At 40.7% G+C, this 22,761-nt stretch overlaps 1 protein-coding gene across 1 annotated transcript in view; it reads right to left on the minus strand.

Annotated features, from left to right (window-relative positions):
- Window positions 1-22,089, minus strand: part of UPK3A (uroplakin 3A) — a 53,006-nt gene extending 30,917 nt beyond the window's left edge. Inside the window, exon 1 of the mRNA XM_080390850.1 lies at window positions 9-22,089. Coding sequence (XP_080246976.1) covers window positions 9-11 — 3 coding nt within the window. The 5' untranslated portion in view covers window positions 12-22,089. The remainder of the gene's footprint in view (window positions 1-8) is intronic.
- Between the last annotated feature and the right edge of the window lie 672 nt (window positions 22,090-22,761).

Here is a 22,761-nt window from a genome sequence, read left to right on the forward strand (position 1 = left end):
TCACTCACCATAAGAGCCCATCTGCTGATGTGCCCAGGTACACCGTCCACAGACAGTTTTGTCTGGAAGTTCCAGAGCCAGGGTTGGGTTTGTGTCCCAGATGTCTGAGGCTAAGAAGTGCTGTTCCCATTTTATGGTTGTAGAGCTGGAACAGAGTAAGCCGACAGATGTATGGGAGGACTGAACAGGAAGGAGTGGGGTGGCACAGGAACTGAACACATCTCTCTTCCATCCTTCATCAGTTGTATGTTGATTAAGCTGACAGCTTAGTGAGGGTGACATGCCAGAGTATAACCTCCTGCCTCAGGTGAGTGGCTGGCATGCTGCTAAAAGCCCAGAGGCGCTCTGAGATGCTCCTAAGCTACTCAGATGAGAGGTGACAGCTTGCCTCCATGGGAGGCAGCGACTTTAGCGGAGTTGGAAACTCAAGGGGAACCAACAGCTCACAGCCACTGGCTTGCACTGGTACCTCTTTCAAGACGTTGCAGGTACCTGGGCCTAGGCCTGCAGTGGCTGTCTGAAAGTCAGACATGTGACAAGTTTGGCACTGAGGCCAGAGGATCCCAAGCCCTTCACTGGAGAGGTGGCAGCCTTTCCTTGTTTGAATCTGCGTAACTGAAACAGCTGGAGAGAAGGCTGCAAGGTCCATGAGAGAGCTGATGTTTGGAACAGACTGCCATCAGCAGCAGATTTCAAAGGGGCTTCTGCCCCTCCTCTCTGCCTGCTCACTGCGGGCAGGATGAGTTGCAGCATGCACAGAGGCTGCGGGTGCTGCCTCCCCTAACTGCTTTTTCTGTTCTCCCTTACTTCCACAGAGGCTGGCTCCAGAATTTGTATCAGGGCAAGGCACAGGCCTGCTGCTCCCTTGGTCCAGGAGCCAGGGGGGTGCCACAGCCAGCAGGGCAGGGTCCTCCCCAGACAGGGGCCACCTCGTGCGCCCAGGCAGGCAGGCCTGTGAGTGCAGGGGAAGCACAGGGTCCAGGGCGCTGGGCAAGGTCATGGTGATGAAGCAGGTCCACCAACAAGACAGGAAATCAATCCACAAGTCAGGTTCAGGTCTGGTGATGGTAACCAGGGTCAGGCAGATCCCAGTGACCACCAGGCAGGTCCACAGTTACACAGCAGGCATAAGATCAAGCCAGAAAGTCAACCCACAGGTCCAGACCAACAGGGTCCATGGTAGGCAAGGCCACAGCTAGGCTAAAGACCAGCACACCTACCACAGAACTCAGGCAGGAACCACAGCAGAGGGCTGGGCTTAAATAGATGCTTGGGCCCATGGGCAGGGGATGTGGTGGATGCCCCAGATGAGGTTGGTCAGGGACATCAAGGATTATTTGTGCCCTCAGGGATTTGACACTTCCATAGTTGCCTTCATTTACAAGGACATGAAACACCATTAAGTTTGAATCATATCATGCTGATATTATTTCTTTTTATAAATGCATTGGTTTAGAGGTTTACACAGGAGAACACAAACCCTGTATATTTTAACTGAAAGAAAAATATATATTCTAATTGTATGCCACTTTGTTTACTGACTTAAAGCTGCCATTTCTCCAGGAAAGCAAGGAAGAGAAGGCCCATGTTTCCCTTGGAAACCCATATTCAGTAAAGTGGGAACATTTCAACACATGTAAATGATTTATACTTCAAGAAAATGAATTATTTCTTTCCTCCCCACTCCTAAGCCGCTTGATTGGAAAGTAATTGCTCTGCTTTCAGGAGGCGAAGAGAGCTACAGAGCCAAGGCTTACGTCAAAGCTGGTAGCCTCAATGCCACATCAAAGCCACACAAAGGTGGCTGTGAGTGAAACCAGATAAATGTGGCGGTAGACAGTCAGCATGAGCATTGGCCAACTGAGACAATATTTATACATCTGCAAGGAGTGTATTTTATTTAGTGTTTAGAAGGTGGTCATTCGATCAACCAGAACTTGAATTTGTTCGGTGGGGATGAAGGGGCAGGGGGGCTGTGGAGGTCCAGCCAGATGTTCTGGTTGAAGACTCTGGTGCTGCTTTCTTACTCCATGTTGCCACCTAGTGAATTCAAAGGTGATTTCATGCCTGCTCTGCGTTTGTGGGTTTGGGGCTTTTTTTGTTTTCCTTCTTTTGAGATATTTGCTTATTTTGTTTTCTGCGGCAAAACAAAAGGGAAGCCCAGAAAATGTAACCGTTGCAGGGAAGGACTGGAGAGAGCCTTTCTGGCACGTTTATAGGTCTGATATTCTGGTGTATGGCCAAACAGAGGCAATTGCAGGAAAGCTCTTATTAAGCTCCCAGGCTCATAAAATTTTACTCATGTTCCTCTTGAGTGCACACTGGTTGCCTGGTGCCCCACCACTGCAGTAGGATATATTGTTGCTTCTTATTTTCCCACTGCAACAGCAAGCTTCCTCCTCATCAGCTCCTGCCCCTTGCTCATTTTGGCTTCTTTCTTCCTCCCCACTTCTATTCCCCCTGCCCTTGGTCTCTGTGCTGCCTCCCTCCCACTCTCCCTTGCTATGAGCAAGACACCTTCTCCATGCTGTGTTTGGGAAGTAAATATCTCCTTCAGTTGCTGTCATAGGTTTTGGCAGGAGTAACAAAACTCCTTTCTCTTCAGTCCTAATTCTGCCCTGTCATGGCCCCTGAAACATCAGGAAAGCAATGAGATACAAGGACAACTTCTGGCTAAGATGCTTAATCGGGTTGTGGGAACACTGGTGCTTGAATCTCTTCTAGCTTTCTGTGTGATTTTGATGAGTCACTTAATTGTCATGTGCCTCAGCTGCTCTGTCCTGAGAGTGTCCCCTGGGCTTTATGCTTTGCATTGTGAGTCTGCTTTTATTATTAAAAGATGTGGTAACGTGAAACAGACCTCACAGTACTTGTCAACAGATAGAGAGTATCATAGTATCTGATATATAACATTCACCCCTCGGCATTAAAACAAAGCTTGGTTGATTTCTCTGTGCCTTTGCTGCCATATGGCTTGTCTTCCCCCGTTTGTTCCACTGTTTTCCTTATGCTTTGAAGTTCCCAAGTGCGATATGGAGTACAGAGTATGTAAAAAATCCTGCACCTCTGCTCCTTAGGAAAATAAGAGTCTATAGACTCATAGTTTGACAACATTTCTATTGCAGATAGCAACCTTATTCATTTGCATTGGCACCTGAGAGATCCTTTCAGAGACATTGCATTTTGCACATTAGCAGTTTGATCAACGAAAGGAAGATATCCACAAGGTAATGCCTCAAATAAACACCCTTTGCTCAATTTAATACTAAGTGAAGCAAAACATTTTCAGGAGCAAAACATCTGAAAATCTCAGAAGCAAAATCCCCACTCCTTGGAAAAGGCAAACATTGATTTAACTGTCTTTGAAGGGGAAAGTTTTGGCGGCAGAGGTGTTTCATTTATAAATTGCAAAAAACCTACTGATTAGAAAAGCTGACAGACTTAAAATAGCATTTTCCTCAGAGAAACCACACATTCATTTTAGGATAATAGTCTTTCTGGGATAGTATCTAAGACCAAGAGAATTTATTAGCTGAGGTCAGGAAATTAATAAATGTTTTCACACTTTGCATTTCCAAGGCATTTTTCTGCTAAAGATTTCCAGACTCAACACTTATACATTGTGGTGTCACTGTTACATATATAAACATCCTGGAATATGTTCAGCTTCAAAAAAAGGTCTGTAAGGTAAGACCTTATGTATTTTTGAGGCACTCCAAGGACATCCAATATATAAGCGCATTCCAGTTAGGTTGTGTAGGCAGTTGTCCTCACAAAGTATATAAACAGTTCTGCAATTTCATTTGCATCGAAGAACCTTCTTCCCCAGTGTTACCTAACTACTGCTGAATAGTGTAAATGAAAGTAGCAGAAAACTGTGATTTTTGACAGGGAATGGACACTGATAATAAAATTTCAGGTGACACTAAAATTGGCAAAAAGATATATAATGATAGATGTAAAGCAACACACAAACTGAGCTTGAGAGCTTCCTAAAATGCATAGCCAGGTGCAAATATTACACAAATGAACAAGGAAAGTAAACCTTGTCTGTGGGCAGGGGAACACAAAGCTTCAAATCAGTCACTCTGAACAGGACTGAAAAGTCACAGGGAGGAATGGACTGACCCCAGAGAGAAAACTGCCTTTGGGATAATGAGATAAAAATGACTCATGTAATCCTTTGTTAGTGGAAATTGGGAGATATATTTACCAAAATATTAACACAACATAATGAAGATCACTGGAAGCAAGGATGGCTGCATAAAATTCCATAAATTTCTTATGAAAAAGATTTTAGTTTGTCCAAAAACGATGCATGAAAAGAGAACTTGGTTACAGCATGTGAGAGCCTCTCCAGGAGGAAAAGACCAGGTACTCAAAACTCTTACCTTCATCTAAGCGAAAGGCAGGAAGAAGCAAGGAAGGAAAATGAAGCAAACACAAAGCCTGGTAAAGTCTTTTCCATGAAAAACTGAGAGCAACTTTTTAAACATAAACATAAACTAATTGAACAAGCCATGTCAAGTGATGCACTAATGAATCATTGGTGAATTCAAATCATCATAGGGTAACTGTAAGGCAGAAAGCAGAAATTACACATATAATGTAGCAGTGGTTCGAAAGGCATGTTCTGTGACATGCGGGTGTAAGACCGAATCATTTAATGCTTCTTTCTGGGTTTAAATTGCACATTCTGAACAAGAATAATTTTCAGATTTCATGTGAACAGTGGCATGATCTTAAAGGTCTTTTCCAACCTAAATAATTCTATGATTCTATGACCTAAACCAGTGTCATCTCTTTTCCAGCCATTTCCCTGAGTCAAAAAGTAGAATTTATACTAGTATAGATATTCCTTTTCAGGCTCTGAACTTCAATATTCAGAAATTATTCCCTCATAATATAGGATCCAATTCTGGCTTTACTTAGTGGATTTATTTCACTTTATTTCACATTCATTACTGTAACTGAGTTACTTCTGATGTAGGCAATAGTTGGCCTTTAATTACAGTCATTTTTATTTTCCACTAATGAAGAACTTCGGGAGGTTTAGATATTCTCTAACAAAATAAATTACTATTCATCTCAGTTTTCAAGAGATATCACCTTCGATTGTAAGAGAGTTCTAGATAAAGTTGTAATGTATTTTTTATAGCATCTTGAATGCATTACATGTAAAGATGGACTTATATTAGACAAAAAGAGAATAAAAGTGTCAAAGGCTCAAATGGAAGAACAGAAGAGCCTAGCTCTTACCCTTGTGTCCAGTATTCACCTGACCGCCAGCCTCTCAGAAAATCTTTCTGCCTTCTGTCCTATCTTTCTTCCAAAAAACAGGGGGACTCTGTGTCATACAGAACAAAATTCGTGACCGAGAGGACATCAGACGACAGTTCTGTTCTGTACCAGGAGTTTTCTGTCGCCCCTGGTGGGTTTGGCGAGGGCGCTGCTGCTACGCAATGGCAATGGCTCCCTCTAGTGATCGGCACGCCCAGAGACACCCAGGTGTGCATCCATGGACACTCCCATTGCTTCTGCCAGAACATCCCCCAAACTCTTCTCCAGACACAGTACTATCACACATGAAATGCAAACCAGAACACTCAGATCTAAACGCCTGGGACCTTAAAAAAGCTTAAAATGCATCTGTATCTTAACTATATGAAGCTGTAGGCCATATTCTGTACTGGGCCAGTCAACCAAACTGTTCTCCTACAGGCAGGATGAGAAACTATTTGGCTTCTTGGACTTAACACTGATAAGAACGGGCTTGAGGAGGAGTCTGCGGGTGCTCCAGTTAACTTCCTGGTTTTGCCTTCCTCACAAACAACAGAGGGTCAGGCACAAGGGATCTTGGTTCCCATTTCTTCTTCTCTGGCAATAAGGAGAAAGAGCAGCTCTATAATGTATGGAGGAAAAGTTTTTTAGCAGAGGCTGTCAGACTGCCATGCTTAACCATAAACATCTTAAATACTCCTCTGCCTTTTAGATTGTTCATTTCAAGTGCACAACCTGTTTTCCCTTCCCTTCTCTCATGCCGTCTAACATTGCCTCTTTTCTTTCTCCCTCCCTGAGCCTCACCTCTGTCCTTTCTGCCATTTCTGCAAATGACAGGTACAACAGCAACAAAAAAGAACTGGTGTTTCTGTTTGTCCTTCAAGAAAAACAAGACTCCTGAAAGGAATCATCATTTAATCTGAAGACTGAGATACGAACGGTGTCATCATGGCTATTGCTATTTGTGCTGCATAAACCCCTTGCAAAAGCCTTCAGTGCAGCTATAAGTACAAAGATTTTTTCTTGTCACCTAGTTATTTTATTGTCTTTCCCTTCTGAACCAATATTAATTAATCAAGATTGCAGGCTGCAAGGTGCTGAATGACACGGTCCAAGTAAAACACGTTTCCTCTGACTGTGGAACAGAATGAGATAATCGCTGAACTGGAAATAACATCCCTCCAATTTAATTCCTGAAATATCTTAGATTAACAACATAATTCTGAGCTTCCTCTGGGAGAGAGGTATAAATGTCTTTACTGGCAACAAGCACTGTTCAACAAAGGATTTTATAGACATTCTTCATAAGTGTTGCACGATTCAGAGTGGGAATGTGACCATGGGCACACAACAAGATTCACGTATCCTTCCTGTGTGGCATTCGATAGAATTAAGCAGGTTGAAAATTAAAGTCTCCTGGGCTGCCTTTACCCACTGTGGGGTGTGGAAGACATCTGGGAGTGGTGGGAAGGGATCTGAGAGCTGAGATTCCACAAAGTGTTGGGCTAGATTACATAGTTATTGCTAAACTAGGAGTGAATTAAATCCACCATAAGCTTGGTCATATTCATAGTGCATGTGCACAGCAACATCTGTTTCCTTGAATTGGGTAGTAAACCAGCTTGCATTAAAGCTAGTGAGGAATGGAAGAAATTATTTTACAAGCAGGCAAAGCGAGAGGTGCTCTCATCAACTTCAAAATGACTACAGAATCTGCAAAAGCAAAACTGAATTACATATCTTCAGCTCAAAGATTATTCTACCCTTTATATTTGACTATGAAACCTGGAAATCCAGTTCTGAAAATTCTCAGAATGCTTTCTGAAGACAAGTACTTCAGGAAACATCTGTTAATGTATGTAATAAATTCTTAGTGTTGAGATTGTCACATAATCCATCAGTTTTATCCAGAGAAGATGGATAACTATGTAAGACACAAAAGAAATGAAGCCAAAGTATCTACCGTGACAAGCATGTATTGGGGCAGTCAAAAAAAAAAAAAAAAAAAAAAAAAGAGGTCAATCAAAAGGATCCCCCTGCTGAACAATACCGAGGAAGGAAACATTTTAATCTAGAAAATACGTAAAACATGGTTTAGGATTAACAGGGATGGAAGAACCTTGTTTACAACCTCCGCAATATTCATCAGCTGGGAGAGTAGAGAGCTAATAGTGTCCTTCTAGTTTTACTGACCTAATTTCAACAAGCAGAGCTCTTCCATAGCTTTGATTCTGATTTTGAATTAAGAATGCATTACCTGGGGAAATTATTTCTGATAGGAATGACTAGAGGAGACGTAGTCTGAGAAAAACTACTTGGTCATTCAGATTCAGATTCAAAGTAATTTTGAATGCCTTCTCTAGAGCTTCCTGAAATAGTTCATCTGCCTCCAGCAGTATCTCAAACCATTTCTACAACTGGCAACACAAGAGAAAATTCATAATAGCTATACTGTTTTTGCAAATATCTGGGCATAGCTCAATTGCTCCTGGATCTTTAGTTTTGGACGTGGGTGTTTTGCACAGTATAATAACTTCACATATATTCATCTTACGCAGCCTAACCAGTTGCAGTTTTTGACTGGCAATTTAGCTGATACTTCTAAGTAGCAAACTTTTACACCTTGAAATTGTGTGTAATAAAGATGAGTTGTGGTTATAAGGAAAACCATATTGAAAATAGTGACTTTGTAGGCATTGCTGTATTACTTTGCCTTTTATTTCTTTGTGATTTAAAAAGCCAAGGTTTTTTTTTCTAGTTTTCTTCCTGTCCTGCTTTATTTTTATCCCTTTATTTTCACATGTTCTTACTCAACTCTGACCTTCCCAAGCTGTTGCTCCCAGAAGTCACATGATAATGTGAAGCATTTGTGTTAGCACAAATCACAAATCTCACTGTAAGTTGGCCTATTAAAATGATCAGGAGTGTTTCAGGGAAATGAAAAAGGACTTTGTAATAGAAGTCTGAATAGTAGCAGTCTAATTTCTGCCATGAAGAAATATTTTAATAACAAAACACAGAAGGAACAAGCAGAAGTGAATACAGTATCCAGATTTTCCAAAGGACAAGCAAAATTTATTAATGCAACTCAGACTTGGTTGGTTTGTGAAATAGAGTTAATTCATCTATTTCTGTGTGCAACAAGATCATGTGAGGGGGTGAAGAAGGAACAGAACTGTCAGATTTTGTGTGGTGATGTTGTGTAGTACTGGTTGCGTTCTCCTGTCTGTCAGTGCATGTAAAGGATGCAAAGATCTTTTTTGCACATTCTTTTCTGAGAAACTGTTTTTAATTATCATGTATGCACAGATTAAGAGTCTGCCTTTACATACAGTCTGAGCTGAGATCATGTTCAGAAAAAAGTGACTCAGTAAGACCTAAAATAAGAAAAAAAAGTCCCAACAGACAAAGGAAGTCAACAGAAAAATCAGACTCTGGATTCAGGACTACAGTCCCTCCAGCAAAGTATTCTCTGCACTGCACTGCGCGGGATATCTCTTTAAAATGGGACGTTTTGTTCTTATCAGAGAAAGCTAATGTAATTAAATAATAATAATAAAAAAACAACAACAGGAAATGGCTTTTGATAAGTGATTTGCTCTAGGGAATTGTACTCTGGCAGAGAGAAGCTTAATATTCCATGTGGTACCTGACACCTTCTAGTTTAAAGAGAGTTAGGAAGACGTATTGGAGAGCAATCAGATAATATAGAATGAAAGTACTTGATCTATGTTTGATAGTATTATGCAGTACCACAGGGATATTACTCATGGATTTGAAACCTCAGAATTAATACATAAATGAATACATAATTTAGAAAATCAGTGGAAACATAATAGCTAGTGATTTGCATGTTTCCAAAAAATTACATATATACTTTTAAAAATAGCTCAACAGCTTCTGGAGCAGGTAGACATGTGCCACAGTGTGCTGTGATTTTAGATGAGTGAGGAATAGTTGTTGGGGAATTGAACAATAAACTAATGTATGGCACCTTTAATCATTTCTCAAAGCTTAATCAGGCTGTATACCAATACACAAGAAATATTTCTCAGTGGTAATGGCCCATTCAAAAGATTCAGTGTATTTCTATAAAGCATCAATTGGTTCGGAAAGTAAACAGGTGGTAATCACAGGAAGATGTCAAAGATATTACTGAGAACACAGTACACATTCACAATACATTAATGTACAAACCATCTGTGGTAAGCAGCTAAGGGATATTTTGAAGAGGAGCATTTCTATTATTTCACGTACAAAGAGATTGTTTTGTCAGCCTGTGAATTTTTTTCTTTTTTCCCCTTTTATGGCTATAAACTGCACAATGAAACAGCAGTAACTGAATTGGGAGGTGAAAGACACAAAGCAATCACTAACCAGTTAGTTTAGAGAGAAAGTCTTCTGCTGGACAGTTTTTTTGTAATTTTTCTCAATGGGCTTTTTCCCAGTGTTTCAGACTTGTCCTGTAAAGCAAGACTACATGACTAATGAAACTAGTGGTGTGAACGGACTGGACAATTCTGTGTGTGTGTGCTGACTGTCTGAGGTGCTCTGAGTGCCTCACAAATGTAAAGAGTGGGAAATACAGATCATATTCAGAATGAGGATATTGCCCATATTCAACAGATGGCTAATATCCAAAGATGTTTTGGTTAATGCAATGCTGAGTTTGAGGATGTTTTTTGCAGAGAGCCAGGCAGGTTAAATCAGGCACTGTATCATGCCAGTACTATGAATTGGGTGCCAGACAGCAGCTGGCTCATTTGGGTGACTGGGTAAAGAGGCTAAAAACCACACAGCTGTATGTGCTCATCACCACAGTGAGCTAGCTACAAAAACTAGATGGCAGGCCACATGCCTAGATTCCTAGTGCCCTAGCAAAATGAAAATTAAAACATTTTGCTGTTGGTATGTAAGCTTTTTATGTATTTTTATATGTGTTAATGGTAGTTAGTCAGTGGTCTGATGGGTATATGACTGTAAGTCCTCAACACAGAAATGACTGACTCAAAAAGGAGAAGCCAAAATAGAAATCAAATGATGTGTGTCAACCAGCTCCTGATAAATTTCACTGGATGCATCTTTTGAATTGGCTCAGCCTCAGGCTGTCATGATTGCGTGGCTGAGAACATGCTTGAAATGATTACTATTCCGGCTTTTAAATTTAAAGACAGCTGATTGAATCAGCTTAAGTATTAACCAATTTTATCCCATTTTAGCTAATTGGAATTTCAGTAATGGAACATCCCAGCCTTTTCACATCTTGTTATGGAGACATGTATTTCTGGCACAGCTGGATGACTGAACTGTTGCTCAAAACAGCCACTATGATATTTCTGTCAGCTTCTCCCAAAGAATTCAGGGAGGGTTTTTTCGCTTGAGTCGGCATTTGGTAATTATTCTGTGTACATGCCTTGCCAAACCGTTCTTGTCTGCTAATTTCTGAAGCGCCTGATGAAATGCATTGTCATTGCAGGGAGGTGTGTCTGCCACAGAGGCTGCCCTCTTCACTTGATATACCGCAGTGTCAAGAGTAATGACCGAGCTCGGTTCTTAAGGAGGTTTCAGCCACTCATACTACCACTACACAGCTTTTCCTGAGCAGACTGCAGACTTGCTTATGATTTTGTCCATAGCTAGCTGCCAACAAATTCCTCTGAAAAGGCCTAAAGGAAAATGCCCATGAACAGGTTGCTCTTTGGGGACATTCTCGTCTCAAGCAGCTATAAAGCTGTGAAGTAGCTTATTGTTTTATGCAGCATATAAAGGTTCACCGTGAAAATCAGGGTACTTCGGTTTCAACAGCTCCAATAACCAGCCCTTTCTGGAAGTTTTTCAGTGTATTGTATGTAACTCCAGACTAACTGCTTTTCTACTGTGTTTCTGCATTTTGTGTGTGAGATCAGCCTCTTTAACACCAGAAGGAGGGCCAGGAGGGCATTACATGGTCTTCTAAACTAAGCCTTGCTGCCTCCTTTCTACTTGATGAAGTGATATGATTGCCAAGGTCTAGTAAGACCTCTCCCAAGGAAGGAGAGTCCTGTGCTGCGCCCTGGTCCTCTACTGCCTTCTCTTTGCATTGTGTGCTCTGAACAGGGTGGTAGGAGGCTCCCATGCAAGCAGGCAGCAGATGAGGCAGTGGGCAGGAGTTGGGAGCTGTAACAAGAGAATCACTTGCCTACACAAAGGCTGCTGAACATTTCCTGTCAAAATTGTTTTTTTGTGGAGAAGTATTTGTTTGATGTATTTTTTGTTTAAGATAAGGTACTTTTTTGTTGACAAGTTGCAAAGCTTCTTAGATTGTCTGTGTTCAGGACTGATGGCAAATCATTTTTCTCCAAATGACTTCCCAAGGTATTTTTATGAGCAGTTCTAGTTTGCATATTTGATAATAATTCAACTGAGCTTGCTGTATGAATTAAATGTATACATTTTCTAGGAAGACAATGTGGAAAAGTTTGTATCATGTTGGAAGTTAGAAACTGTAGTGCGTCACTGACTCTGGGAAAGGGGGACATAGCTGGAAGTGGGCTAACCTACACAAATATATTTAATACTTCCAGTACCTCCCAGAAGATCTGGTTGTGACTTTTCAAGCCTAACAGGTGTTGTTTTAATTCTTACAAACTGTCTCTACTAATTGAAAAAGAAGGAAATTATTATTTTTTTTTTCAGACTGGGGAAAAAATCAGATGGGATAGAGTACTAGAAAAGGGTTGTAACCTTTTGTCATGGTTTAACCCTAGTAGCAACCAAGCCCCACACAGCCACTCGCTTACTCCCCCCTGGTGGGAGGGGGGAGAAAATTGAAAGAGTAAAAGTGAGAAAACTCATGGGCTGAGATAAAGACAGTTTAATATGTAAAACAAAAGCCATGCATGCAAGTAAAGCAAAACAAGAAATTCATTCACCATGTCCCATCAGCAGGCAGGAGCTCAGCCATCTCCAGGAAAGCTGGGCTCCATCACGCATAACAGTGACTTGAGAAGACAAATGCCATCATGCTGAACATCCTCCCCTTTCCTCTTCCCCCAGCTTTATATGCTGAGCATGATGCCATATGGTATGGAATATCCCTCTGGGCAGTTGGGGTCAGCTGTCCCGGCTGTGTCCCCTCCCAACCCCTTGAGCACCCCCATCCTGCTCGCTGGTGGGGTGGGGTGAGAGGCAGAAAAGCCCCTGACACTGTGCCAGCACTACCCAGCAGGAGCTAAAACATCCCTGAATTACCAGCACTACTTTCAGCACCGATCCAAAACACAGCCCCATACCAGCCACTACGAAGAAAATTAACTCTTTCCCAGCCAAAACCAGCACAACCTTCCCATTTCCTTCTAGGAGAGGAGTCATGCTGCTCAAGATATACAATTCCTTCTTTGGAGGATGTGCTATCATGGTGAAAATGCTTACCACTTTCTGTGCTAGCAGGATGTTTAGCTTGGACAGTCATACAAACTGGGTAATTTTAGACTAGGGACCAAAAATGCAGTGTTTGCCAAGGTCATAAACGCAATCAAAAGCTCACAGACTATCCCAGTAGAAACAAATTAAGATGCGGGAACAAAATGAGATATCCAATCTGGCAAGCAGACTGCTAAAATAATGGGTTTACTGTTGGCAGGCTTGATAAGCCTTCAAAAGCTACTAGGTAACTGCAGTGTTGAGAATCCTGCATTTTAAAGGCAAAGCAAAGTAGGTCTGAGGCATCTAAAAAACTGAGTGCAACAGTGAACGTTAGTACGTGGCAAAAAATGTACAAAAGTCATTTAAAAACTGTTGGAGGAGGCTAACATCAGTGTTCAGGAGCTGATAAAAGTCATTGGCAGGTGACCATGAAGTTGTAAATTTAAAGGCAAGCAAAACTCAGTAGGACTAGCATTAATTATGCCTTCCAGAACAGAGAAGTGTTTCCAATCCAGAGCTAACAGCTGATCAGGCCTGCATGAAACACCAGCCACGACACATGCAAGCTGAACTGTGCAGCGATGAGCACTCGCAGAGGGTGAAGCTGAGGTCAGTGCTCAGTGGTAGAATTGCCTTCAGATCCTGACTGACAGTACTGCTGAGAGGATCATCTCCTCACACTGGAACTCCACAAACAGTTTGAGCTGGCATAAACCAGAGTTGTAGCTTACAGAGGTGTTCCCACCCTATGTGCTGTTTGTTCCTGCCACTGCACGCCTGTCATCTCTTGTGACCACACATACATTTGTGAAGGTGAACAGTAAACTGGTTCTTGTTAAAATCAATCCCCTCAAAACAAAAGGCTGTAACTCATCAAGAGAAATTCCCTGAAAAGGTTCATTGCAGAAACCTTCCAGGAATGTCTGAGCATATACAGGTGCTGACATGGAAAGCAGAAGTAGTTCACATATGGTAAAATTTAAGAAGAAACTTAAAAATACATAAACCCACAAAGGTTTATCATTTTAGAAAGAGCAAAATGTTAACATAGAAGCATTACAAAAGGAATATAAAACTGAACCAAAGAATGAGGTAAGTTTTGAGATGGTTAAACCAGTACAAGAAATTGGCACGACACCTTTGCTGTACCAATACTGAGGAAGCCTTAACAATTGCAATTGTTTTCTAGACAAGCAAATCTGAAGTTTGCTGAGTGAAGACACACACAGCTGTGTGAAAGAAGAGCTGCAAGCTGAAGCTAGCATTCATGTCTCAAAAATGCCTCCAGAAAAAGAAGCAGCAACCCACCTGCATCCCCCCTCTGTGTCGTGTCCCCCCGGTCCCCCCCCAATCCCCCTGTATAACATACATTGGGAAAGAGGAAAGAGCAGTGCTAGCAGAGAAAAGCAAGTGTGTTAATCAACATTATCACAAAAGCTAAAAAAGCTTCTTGTGAAAGGCAACAATGTAAATCATTTAGTTAAGGAAAGCGAAGTTCTGACCGGCAAGTTTACATCTCCTGGAAGACCTGTTACAAATAAACAGAGGAAAATTTTAGAAACAGAAAAAGACCAAGACTATAGACAAATCATGCTTAAGAGATGGAACACTGGCAAGCAGCACAGAAAACCAATGATGTTGCAAACAGATTAAACCATTAGAGCCAAACCCCAAATCATTTCACATCACAAACGAAGCTGTGAAAAAGTTACATAGAATGTAAAACCAGTGCAGTTTCAGGTAAAGATGAAAAGCTTTAAAAGAAACCAGTCACAAAAAGCTGGAATTGGTAAGGTAATCAGCAAAATCATCAAACTGTTAAAAAACTCTATGAGACCAGGAGAAGCTTTTGCATCGATGTGCAAACAGCATTTCATTCAAAATGCCAAAGATGACCTAAGCATATGCAACAACCACGCAGGCTTTAAAGTCCCTTGGGTCTTCTGCAGACGAAGTACTTAAACAGAATTGAGGAACTAAGGCAAAAGTAAAGAAAGAGCAAGACATGTTTATTTCCAGAAAACCATGTGCCCACCAGATTTTTACCCTAAGAATAGTCCTCAAAGAGATAAATGAATAGCAAAAGCCACTGAGACATCACATATTTTAAGAAAGCTTTTGACAGGTTTCAGCATCAATGTCATTCTTGAATGGAACATCTTGCTATGTTATGATATCCAATGAAAATAATACACATCCAAACCTTTACAGCAAGGCTTAACTTTATACTTTAAGTAAACAGCTTCAGTGAACAGTTTAACATAGAACTCAGTATCAAATGAAAAGATGTTTCCTGATCTTTGGAAGGAAACTCCTGCATTTCAGTTTGTGCCCATTGCCCCTTGTCTGGGCGCTGGGCATCACTGAAAAGACCCTGGCTGCCTCCTCTTTGCACTCTCCCTTCAGGTATTTATATACATTGATAGAACCCCCTGAGCTGTCTTCTCTAGCCCAAACAGCCCCATCTCTCTCAACCTTTCCACAAATGTTCAGATGCTCCAGTCTCTTCATCATCCTTGTGACCCTTCACCAGACTCTCTCCAGCACATCCATGTCTCTCTTGTACTGAGGAGCCCACAACTGGACACAGCACTCCAGCTGTGGCCTCCAGCCTCACCAGTACTGAATAAAGGGGAAGGATCACCTCCCTTGAGCTGCTGACAATACTTTGTCTGATGCAACCCAGGATGCCATTCACCTTCTTTGCAGCAAGGGCACATTGCTGGCTTACGTTCAGCCTGGTGTCCACCAAGACACACAGAAGGTCCTTTTCTGCCAAGCTGCTTTCCAGCTGAGTGGTCCTCATCATATCCTGGTGCCTGGAGTTGCTCCTCCCCAGAGACAGGACTTTGCACTTCTCGTTAAACTTTATGAGGTTCCTGTTGGCCCATTTCTCCAGCCTGTCCAGGTTTCTCTGGATGGCAGCATGACCCTTTAGTGTAGCAGCCATTCCTTCCAGTTTGTTGTCATCTGCCAAGGGTTCACTCTGTCCCTTCATCCAGATCATTAATGGAGATGTTAAACACAGAGATGCTAGACTTATTACTATACTAAATGTATTCTTTTACCCTCAAATTTACTATTTCTGACAATAGTCTTCTTTCATGAAATCAAAACTAAGTTTAAATTTGCAAATATTGTTTTTATAATGGATGATTACTTTTGATCAGAACTAGATGACTAAGGACTAATTCTGAGAAGCGTGGGGTGGCTGTATTTTCAGTTAATATAAGTGAGAGCTCATAACTACTTAAGACTGTGCTTCTCATGGATCTAAACAGTTACTGCTCTTCAAAACTCAGACATTTCATGCTTTCTATTCAATTGGCAATAGAACAGACTATTATATACTCATATTTTTATGGTGTGACTCACAATTATTAAAAAATCATTATTCAGGTAGTGTAACATGATGTATTCTAGAGATTCTGCTATTAGAGAAAACAGCTACCACTAAAATGTCATTTGAATAACTCTGTATTAGTGTATTTCACTTCAGTTCATTGATCCTTACTTAGGCTGTGTACTTCCAACAGTCTCATCTGGGGATTCTAGTTCACAAGGTAATAATGAGTTTCAAAAATGCATCATTAATGTCATTCTTTCTTTGTGATAAAGGAGAAAAAGCTTGCAAGAAAGGGGAAAAAGAACCTATTTTTTTTCTTATGTGCACAGCAAACAAATACTGCTGTTAGTAATACTGCTGATTCAGGGTCAACTGCAAACTGCATTAAATAATCTGAGATTTTCTGAAGCTGTTGACTTTCTCCTAGCTCATGGGGATGACTTCTCCCCTCTAGCCCCTGACAATACCTGCCTCACATTGGCATTGCAGCTTTGGTAAAGATAATACCCCAGTTCCTTGAACACCCACCTGGTTTATCTGCAGCACTGCTTTGGTTTCATTTGTGTATGTACCTCTAGAAAAATAAAAACATCTCTAAATTTAATCAGGCTCAGTGGACTTAACTTTAAATGGCAAGGAAACTCAAAATTAAAACAATGAGGTTTATTCAAACAAGGCAGAGTTAAATTTTCGTTTAAAACTGGAAATAAAAACAAGAAACATGGACTTTGAGTACGTAGCTACGCCTTTAGTTTTGGTCTGTGTTTTTCTGAGAGGCACCTTTTAGCTGCAGTCAGCAGGGCTTGACACAACAGAACTCAGACTCAAGGGTGCTGCCCAAGGCTACCTTCCCATCTCCACTTGTAGCCTGGGTTTCCCGTTTGCTCTTGAATGTCTACGATGCTTCAAAGACCACCACAAAAATCCCCTATTTTCAGAGGACCCTGCCTGAGGTGCTGTTTTAGGCATCTGGGAGATTATGGGCAGAATGCCCTCTTAAGCTTACCTGGGAATTACTGCCTTTGAAGGATAGTGGGATAATTCAGGAAGCCCATTTGTCTTACCCTAATATATTTTACTAATCACATGATAAAGGGAGGGGGATGTGGTATTGTGTAGCAGCTTCAGTTGCCTTCTGATTTACTGACATTTCATCAGTGGGTGATATTTAAGCAATATAAAATTCTAATTTGTACAGGTTACTGCAAATCCAGCTATTCTTTGTGTTTTTTAACTTCTATATCTTTTTTTTTTTTTTTTCAAACTTGAACAAAGTTCCCTGCTTCAAAGTTTATTCCTTAGTAAAATTTTTTGCCAGTTTCCCCCAAAGCAAACTACCCAGGATGCACGTGGGGGAAGTATTCACTTTCAGTTTGGATTTCAGTGTTTGTAGCAAAAGTCATGTGAAAACCCAAAATTCACACCCAAAAGTAAGGTCAAATGATGGGTTTATTCACTGTAAACAAACCTTTTTTCATAAAAGGAAATGTTTAGCTAGATTTTAATAAAGTAGCTGTTCCCTTTTGGTGATGGCATCATTGTTAGAAAGGATTCAGTAGGATTCCCTTACGCAGAATCTGAAGGGATCCATTGTTTTATCGGAGTGTTAGCAATGTCCCAGTCAGGCTGTGTCACAGAGAAGACTCCTGCCTGTTCACTGTTGTCAGTCACCGAAGATCTCACAGAACTGTAATTTCTGGGGCTCTGGCCAACCGTCAACCGAGATATCTCTGTATTTTACTCCTAGTAATTCAGCCTATGTTATCAGTCGCAGAATCCTTACAACTCGCTCTCTGAAATGTTACAGCAAGTTATTACATAGCTGGGGTTTTCTTGCACCCTGACAGCAGCTGTATTTTACCAGTAAACCACATACAGGCAATACGGTTTGCAGCTTCCTTTAAGAGATACTTAAAACTCCATTAATGCTAAAAACATTTTTTTGAAAGGTCTTGTGAAAGATACTATACAAACGTGAAGTGTTTTTATTATTGTTATTATTTTAATATCTTTGTATTGCTTTATGTATTTCTCTAGTATGCAAAATTCAAACATTTACAGAGCACTTGGGAAGCTTCTGAACTGTGTTTGTGACAGGACTGAGGAATAGGAAATGAGAAACCTAAGGGAAAACTGGCTTTGTGCAAGAGCAATCCACAGCTTCTCTCTTTACCTGCCAAACAAAAATCGTAACGTCAGCATCTACTGCTCACAGTATAAAATAATTTCTTTTGAAATCACCTTTTTCTACAGTCCTTCCATGTGAGCTGTCTCTTCTGTTGTAATAAATCAACAATGATATCCCTAACGAGAAGCATTGCACATGGCAATGAGATCTGAGCCTTGGCTTAAAGGCAGTAGAAAACTAATTTTGAAATAGATAACCTCTCTGAGCATGGTGCTGGCTGAGGTAAATTAAGATGACTAAACTGTATTGATTAGAAACAGTTTGAAAGATTCACATTTTTCAGGGGAAAAACAAAGAAGAAAAAAAGACACTTTGGGATACTGGAAATTTACTTTCTTGTTCGTACATCTATTATGTTCAGGACAATTCAGCATCTGTTCTGGCCTATTTTTAAACACTGGATGAAGTTACAGAGGTTCTTAAGAAGCAATGAAATAGAAGGAATCTATATGTAAACATAGGGCTAGATTGCGGGTTGAAGTGTGTGCTGTCAGTGGTAGCCAGAAACAAAATACCAATAAGATATGAAGAATTTGATGTTTAGCTAGGAAATGCAACAAGTACAGTGCTGTTGACCATCTCTGCATTACAGTCCCCCTTCTCTTGGGCCTTGTCTTCATAGGAAACTACTGTAGAATACACAAAGATCTGAACATTGGATGCAAAAGGTATTCTGCACAATTTTTTTTTCCTCACAGTATATGTCCCTTCTGTGTTTTGGTTTGGTGGTTTTTTTAAAAAAAATTCTTCTTGGAATTAGACTAAGTTTACTAAATGACCCTGAAAAAAAAAAAAAAAAAAGAAAAAGCACCTTTGTGTTACAAAAATGCAAGCAGGTAGCTAAGGTAAAATGACTACTCTGCAATCAGTCTTGTTGCATGCACATGGGCCAAAAAAACCTCAGGCCAAAATGTTCTGAGTTATGTTCTTAAATCATCAATTTAAATTTGTCATGAAGAGGTTTCTAGAACCTAAAGACCTTTCAGTATCTGGCCCCTAAATGAATAGCTTGGCCCTCAAAAGCCTAAGCACCTTAAGCATTTGTCACTGACTTAAATACGTGCCATAGGTCTTTTGAAAATCAAATCATAGCGGGCATGCCAAAATATGACCTCTGTGTTCAAACTGTACTTTTCTGTTTGTGAAAATGTTGATAGATACCTGTAATATAGAATATCTGTTTTCTGAGAGGTTACCAGTACTCTCACAGCCCATCCAGGGAATGCACTGGGTAGTCTACCCTGTTCTCTCTTTTAGAGCTGAGCACGCTGCACACTGTCTATGCCCAGGTATTGCCACAGGTCAGTGATGCTGTAGCTCAGAGGGAGCAATGCAGTCTGCACTGGAGCAATGCGGTGTCTCTGCAGCCCACCATGGAAACCTTGCATGAATCTCAATTCCCAGCTGCTTGTAGTGGCTGTTCTTCAGCCAGGACATGTACAGGCAGGAAGGGATTAAAGCTAATGTCTTTATCATTCAGATCAATCCTTTTATAGTCACTTCAGACTTCATACATTTAAATTCCCTTTCATGCTGGGCAAGGGAAAAAGATAAGGTGATATATCTTTAAGTACTGAAGATGAGATCATCTTCTTTTTATAGAAACTGAAATCATCCAAAAACTGCACAGCAGCAGGCTGAGCGCATTTCTCAAGCTGCATGGCAAGAGCAGTATCTGGGAATTTCTTTCCAAATGAAAAGGGAGCACGTACCGAGCCAGATCTTATCTTGAAATATAACCCCATTAGACACTGCTTTTATTTCTTGGAGAGAACCGAGGGTCTGATTAGTTTTTTTTATTCCTTCTCCAGTCATTTAATCCCATCCTTCAGTCATAAAAGTGAAAACCAGGTCTTTCTTTTTCCACTGGACATGACTGAGAAATCATTATAGCGCTTTGAATCTTATCTCAGAAAGGAAAAAATCTGTATAGGGCTATTACTAGTCATCAAGATAAAGCAATAAAGCCCACAGAAAAGTACCCTGTCCTAATAGTGTTCATTATCAGATGGGCACAGAAGAAAAAGAGTTAATATTGTTTGTAAAAGAGACCTTGTCCTCCCATGCAAGCACACACAAACTGACATACAGACACAAACACAGACATATTCATATAGCCTGAGTCATTAGTGGGTCAAGTATGGCCGTGCAGAGGCCAGAACTGGATTCCTGCAATAGCAATGATAACAGCACAGGGCACATCAGTAGTCATGGCCTGCCCCCTGTAAAAACCTATGTTAAAACTAGAGTACCACAGGTACATCAATAAATCAAAGTAATGCCTACATTTAATCACGCAATGTGAAAGCTGAGCAACATCATTTTTTTCCTGACTGTTCTGTACCTTACATTGCTTAATGTAAGTCATGCTGAGATCTGCTTTTCTTGTGGTTCCTAATTTTATCAGGGGTTTAATATTTTCATGCAAGAACTGAATATACTGTAAGGTTTGTCTTTGACTGGTTTCATATACACCATAGTTTTGCCTAGCAGAAGAGAAACTGTCCTTAAAGCTTAGTGAAAGCTCGCAGAGAAGTGAGGTTATTTGACGAACAACACATGTTACACCAGTGGCAGCCAAAGGTCAGGTCTAGCTCCCCAGACTGACAGCCTGGTACCTTGTCCACTGGACCCTGGTGCTTCCCCACAACAGTTCAGAGGGCATGGTTCAAACAGGACTTTAATACTTGGCGTAAGTGGGACAGGAGGGGCTGGGGAATGAGATGTGTTGAAGGCCTGTGAAGGTCTTTACTTGCAGTGAAAGGGCAAGGAGATGAAGCACTGCTCTGGCATCCAGTGGCTTGGCTCTGGATCCCACCACTCGGTCGCTGGACCCTGAGGCACAAAGGAGCCAAGATGTCCACATAAGTTGTCCATATAGACAGCTATAAGAAAGCACGTCTCTTGGTCATTAATGAACCCAGACTATGACAACAAAAAGCCACAGTACAAGGATACATACTGGGCTGCTGGGTCCAGGCCAGAAGGAATCTGCACAGGTCCCTTGCCACATCCATTTCAGGCAATCTCAAACTGCTTCACTGCTTAGAAGCCCCAATCTGTTACAACCTGAGAATGAGTAACCAGTAGGACAAGATGCACCAGGAGACCTGGCTGCCCTCAGCCATCCTGCAGCACCACTAGCTCTGAGCCAGCAGGGAGGGGAGGGCTTCCCACACCGAGTGCACCAGCCTGTGGGAAGGCAGATTTACAGAAACCACTTTACTAATTGGAAAGCATTTCAAAAGCTAAGTACTGCACAGCCTTTTTTTGGGAAATGTAAAGCAAGGGACTGGCTGAAATGACCTCACTCAGTTTTCAGAACTGGTGTGTTTGTGTATATACATGTGTACTCTACAGTAGACTTTATTTTGATTTATATTTGCTGAGTTTTACTACGATTCAAGCAGACAATTGCAGTATAGTGGGTCCTATTAGGAATGACATAGATCAGAAAACACAGAAACAAAAAAGCAATTACAACAGAACATAAGCTTTGTTTCTGAAGTAATGTATTGTTTTATAGCTGTCCTTTCAGTTTTGACTTTCATAAGCCTTTGAGATGATCAGCTTTGAAATTGCACTCCACCTTCATTAACAACCAGAACCCAAGTACACTGCATGCTATGAAAAGCAGAGAGTGTATCCAAGATGGTTATATTAAAGATTTATATTTACTAACACATGGCCATATCCTTAGCACTTGCAGACTGGCACAGCTCCATTGGTACATAGCCAATACATCCATCCCAGCTGAGAACCCAACCTTCAAAATCTTACCCCAAGGACAGTCATAGAACAGTCATTATCAATTTAAAAAGGTTTTGTTTCTTTGCTCTGTCACTTTTTGGTTTTGGTCTTTTTTTTTTTTTTTTTTTTTTTTTTTTTTTTTAATAAAGGGAAGCCCCTCATTTATATATTTTTGTATGGAACAACATGTGATGGATGTATGTGATGTTTTTGCATTTGATTAGTTTGTTACAGTTACATTCTCAAAGTTTATAGCAGGAGTATTTTAATTGCAAAAATATACAGAAATGTTCAGATTTCGAAGTCTTTCATTATACCTCATGTTTCTATTTTTCCTTGGACCTCAAGTTCACATCTAGAACAAGTTTGATTGACCAATGAATGGAATGATTACTGATACCTTGTTTTATTTTCAGTCATCGCCTGTCTTACTACGATGAATTCAAACCCATTCCCACCATGAAACAATCAGTATTCTTCTGTTTTTACTGTTATAACTGATTATTTCAAGACCAGTAACTACATTTTCACAAAAATCTTTTTACATGAGACAGTGATAAACATTCATGTTAATATTGGAAGGCTGAGGTACAGAATCAAAAAAGTTACACTCATCTGGAATACTCTGTGTGAAAAAACAAGAACTATGTATCTTTTACCTCTATTTTGTGTCATTTGCTCCAGGCACAAAAAGCATGGACTTCAGTTTCAACCAAGTTTATCTTCAGGAGGCCATATTTACTAGATGTGTACCTAGTTTCTGCAACATCTAAAACAGAGGTATTATAGAAAA

The sequence above is a fragment of the Falco punctatus genome (genome assembly GCF_963210335.1).
Source record: "Falco punctatus genome assembly, chromosome: 6".
In the NCBI taxonomy this organism is placed as follows: domain Eukaryota; kingdom Metazoa; phylum Chordata; class Aves; order Falconiformes; family Falconidae; genus Falco; species Falco punctatus.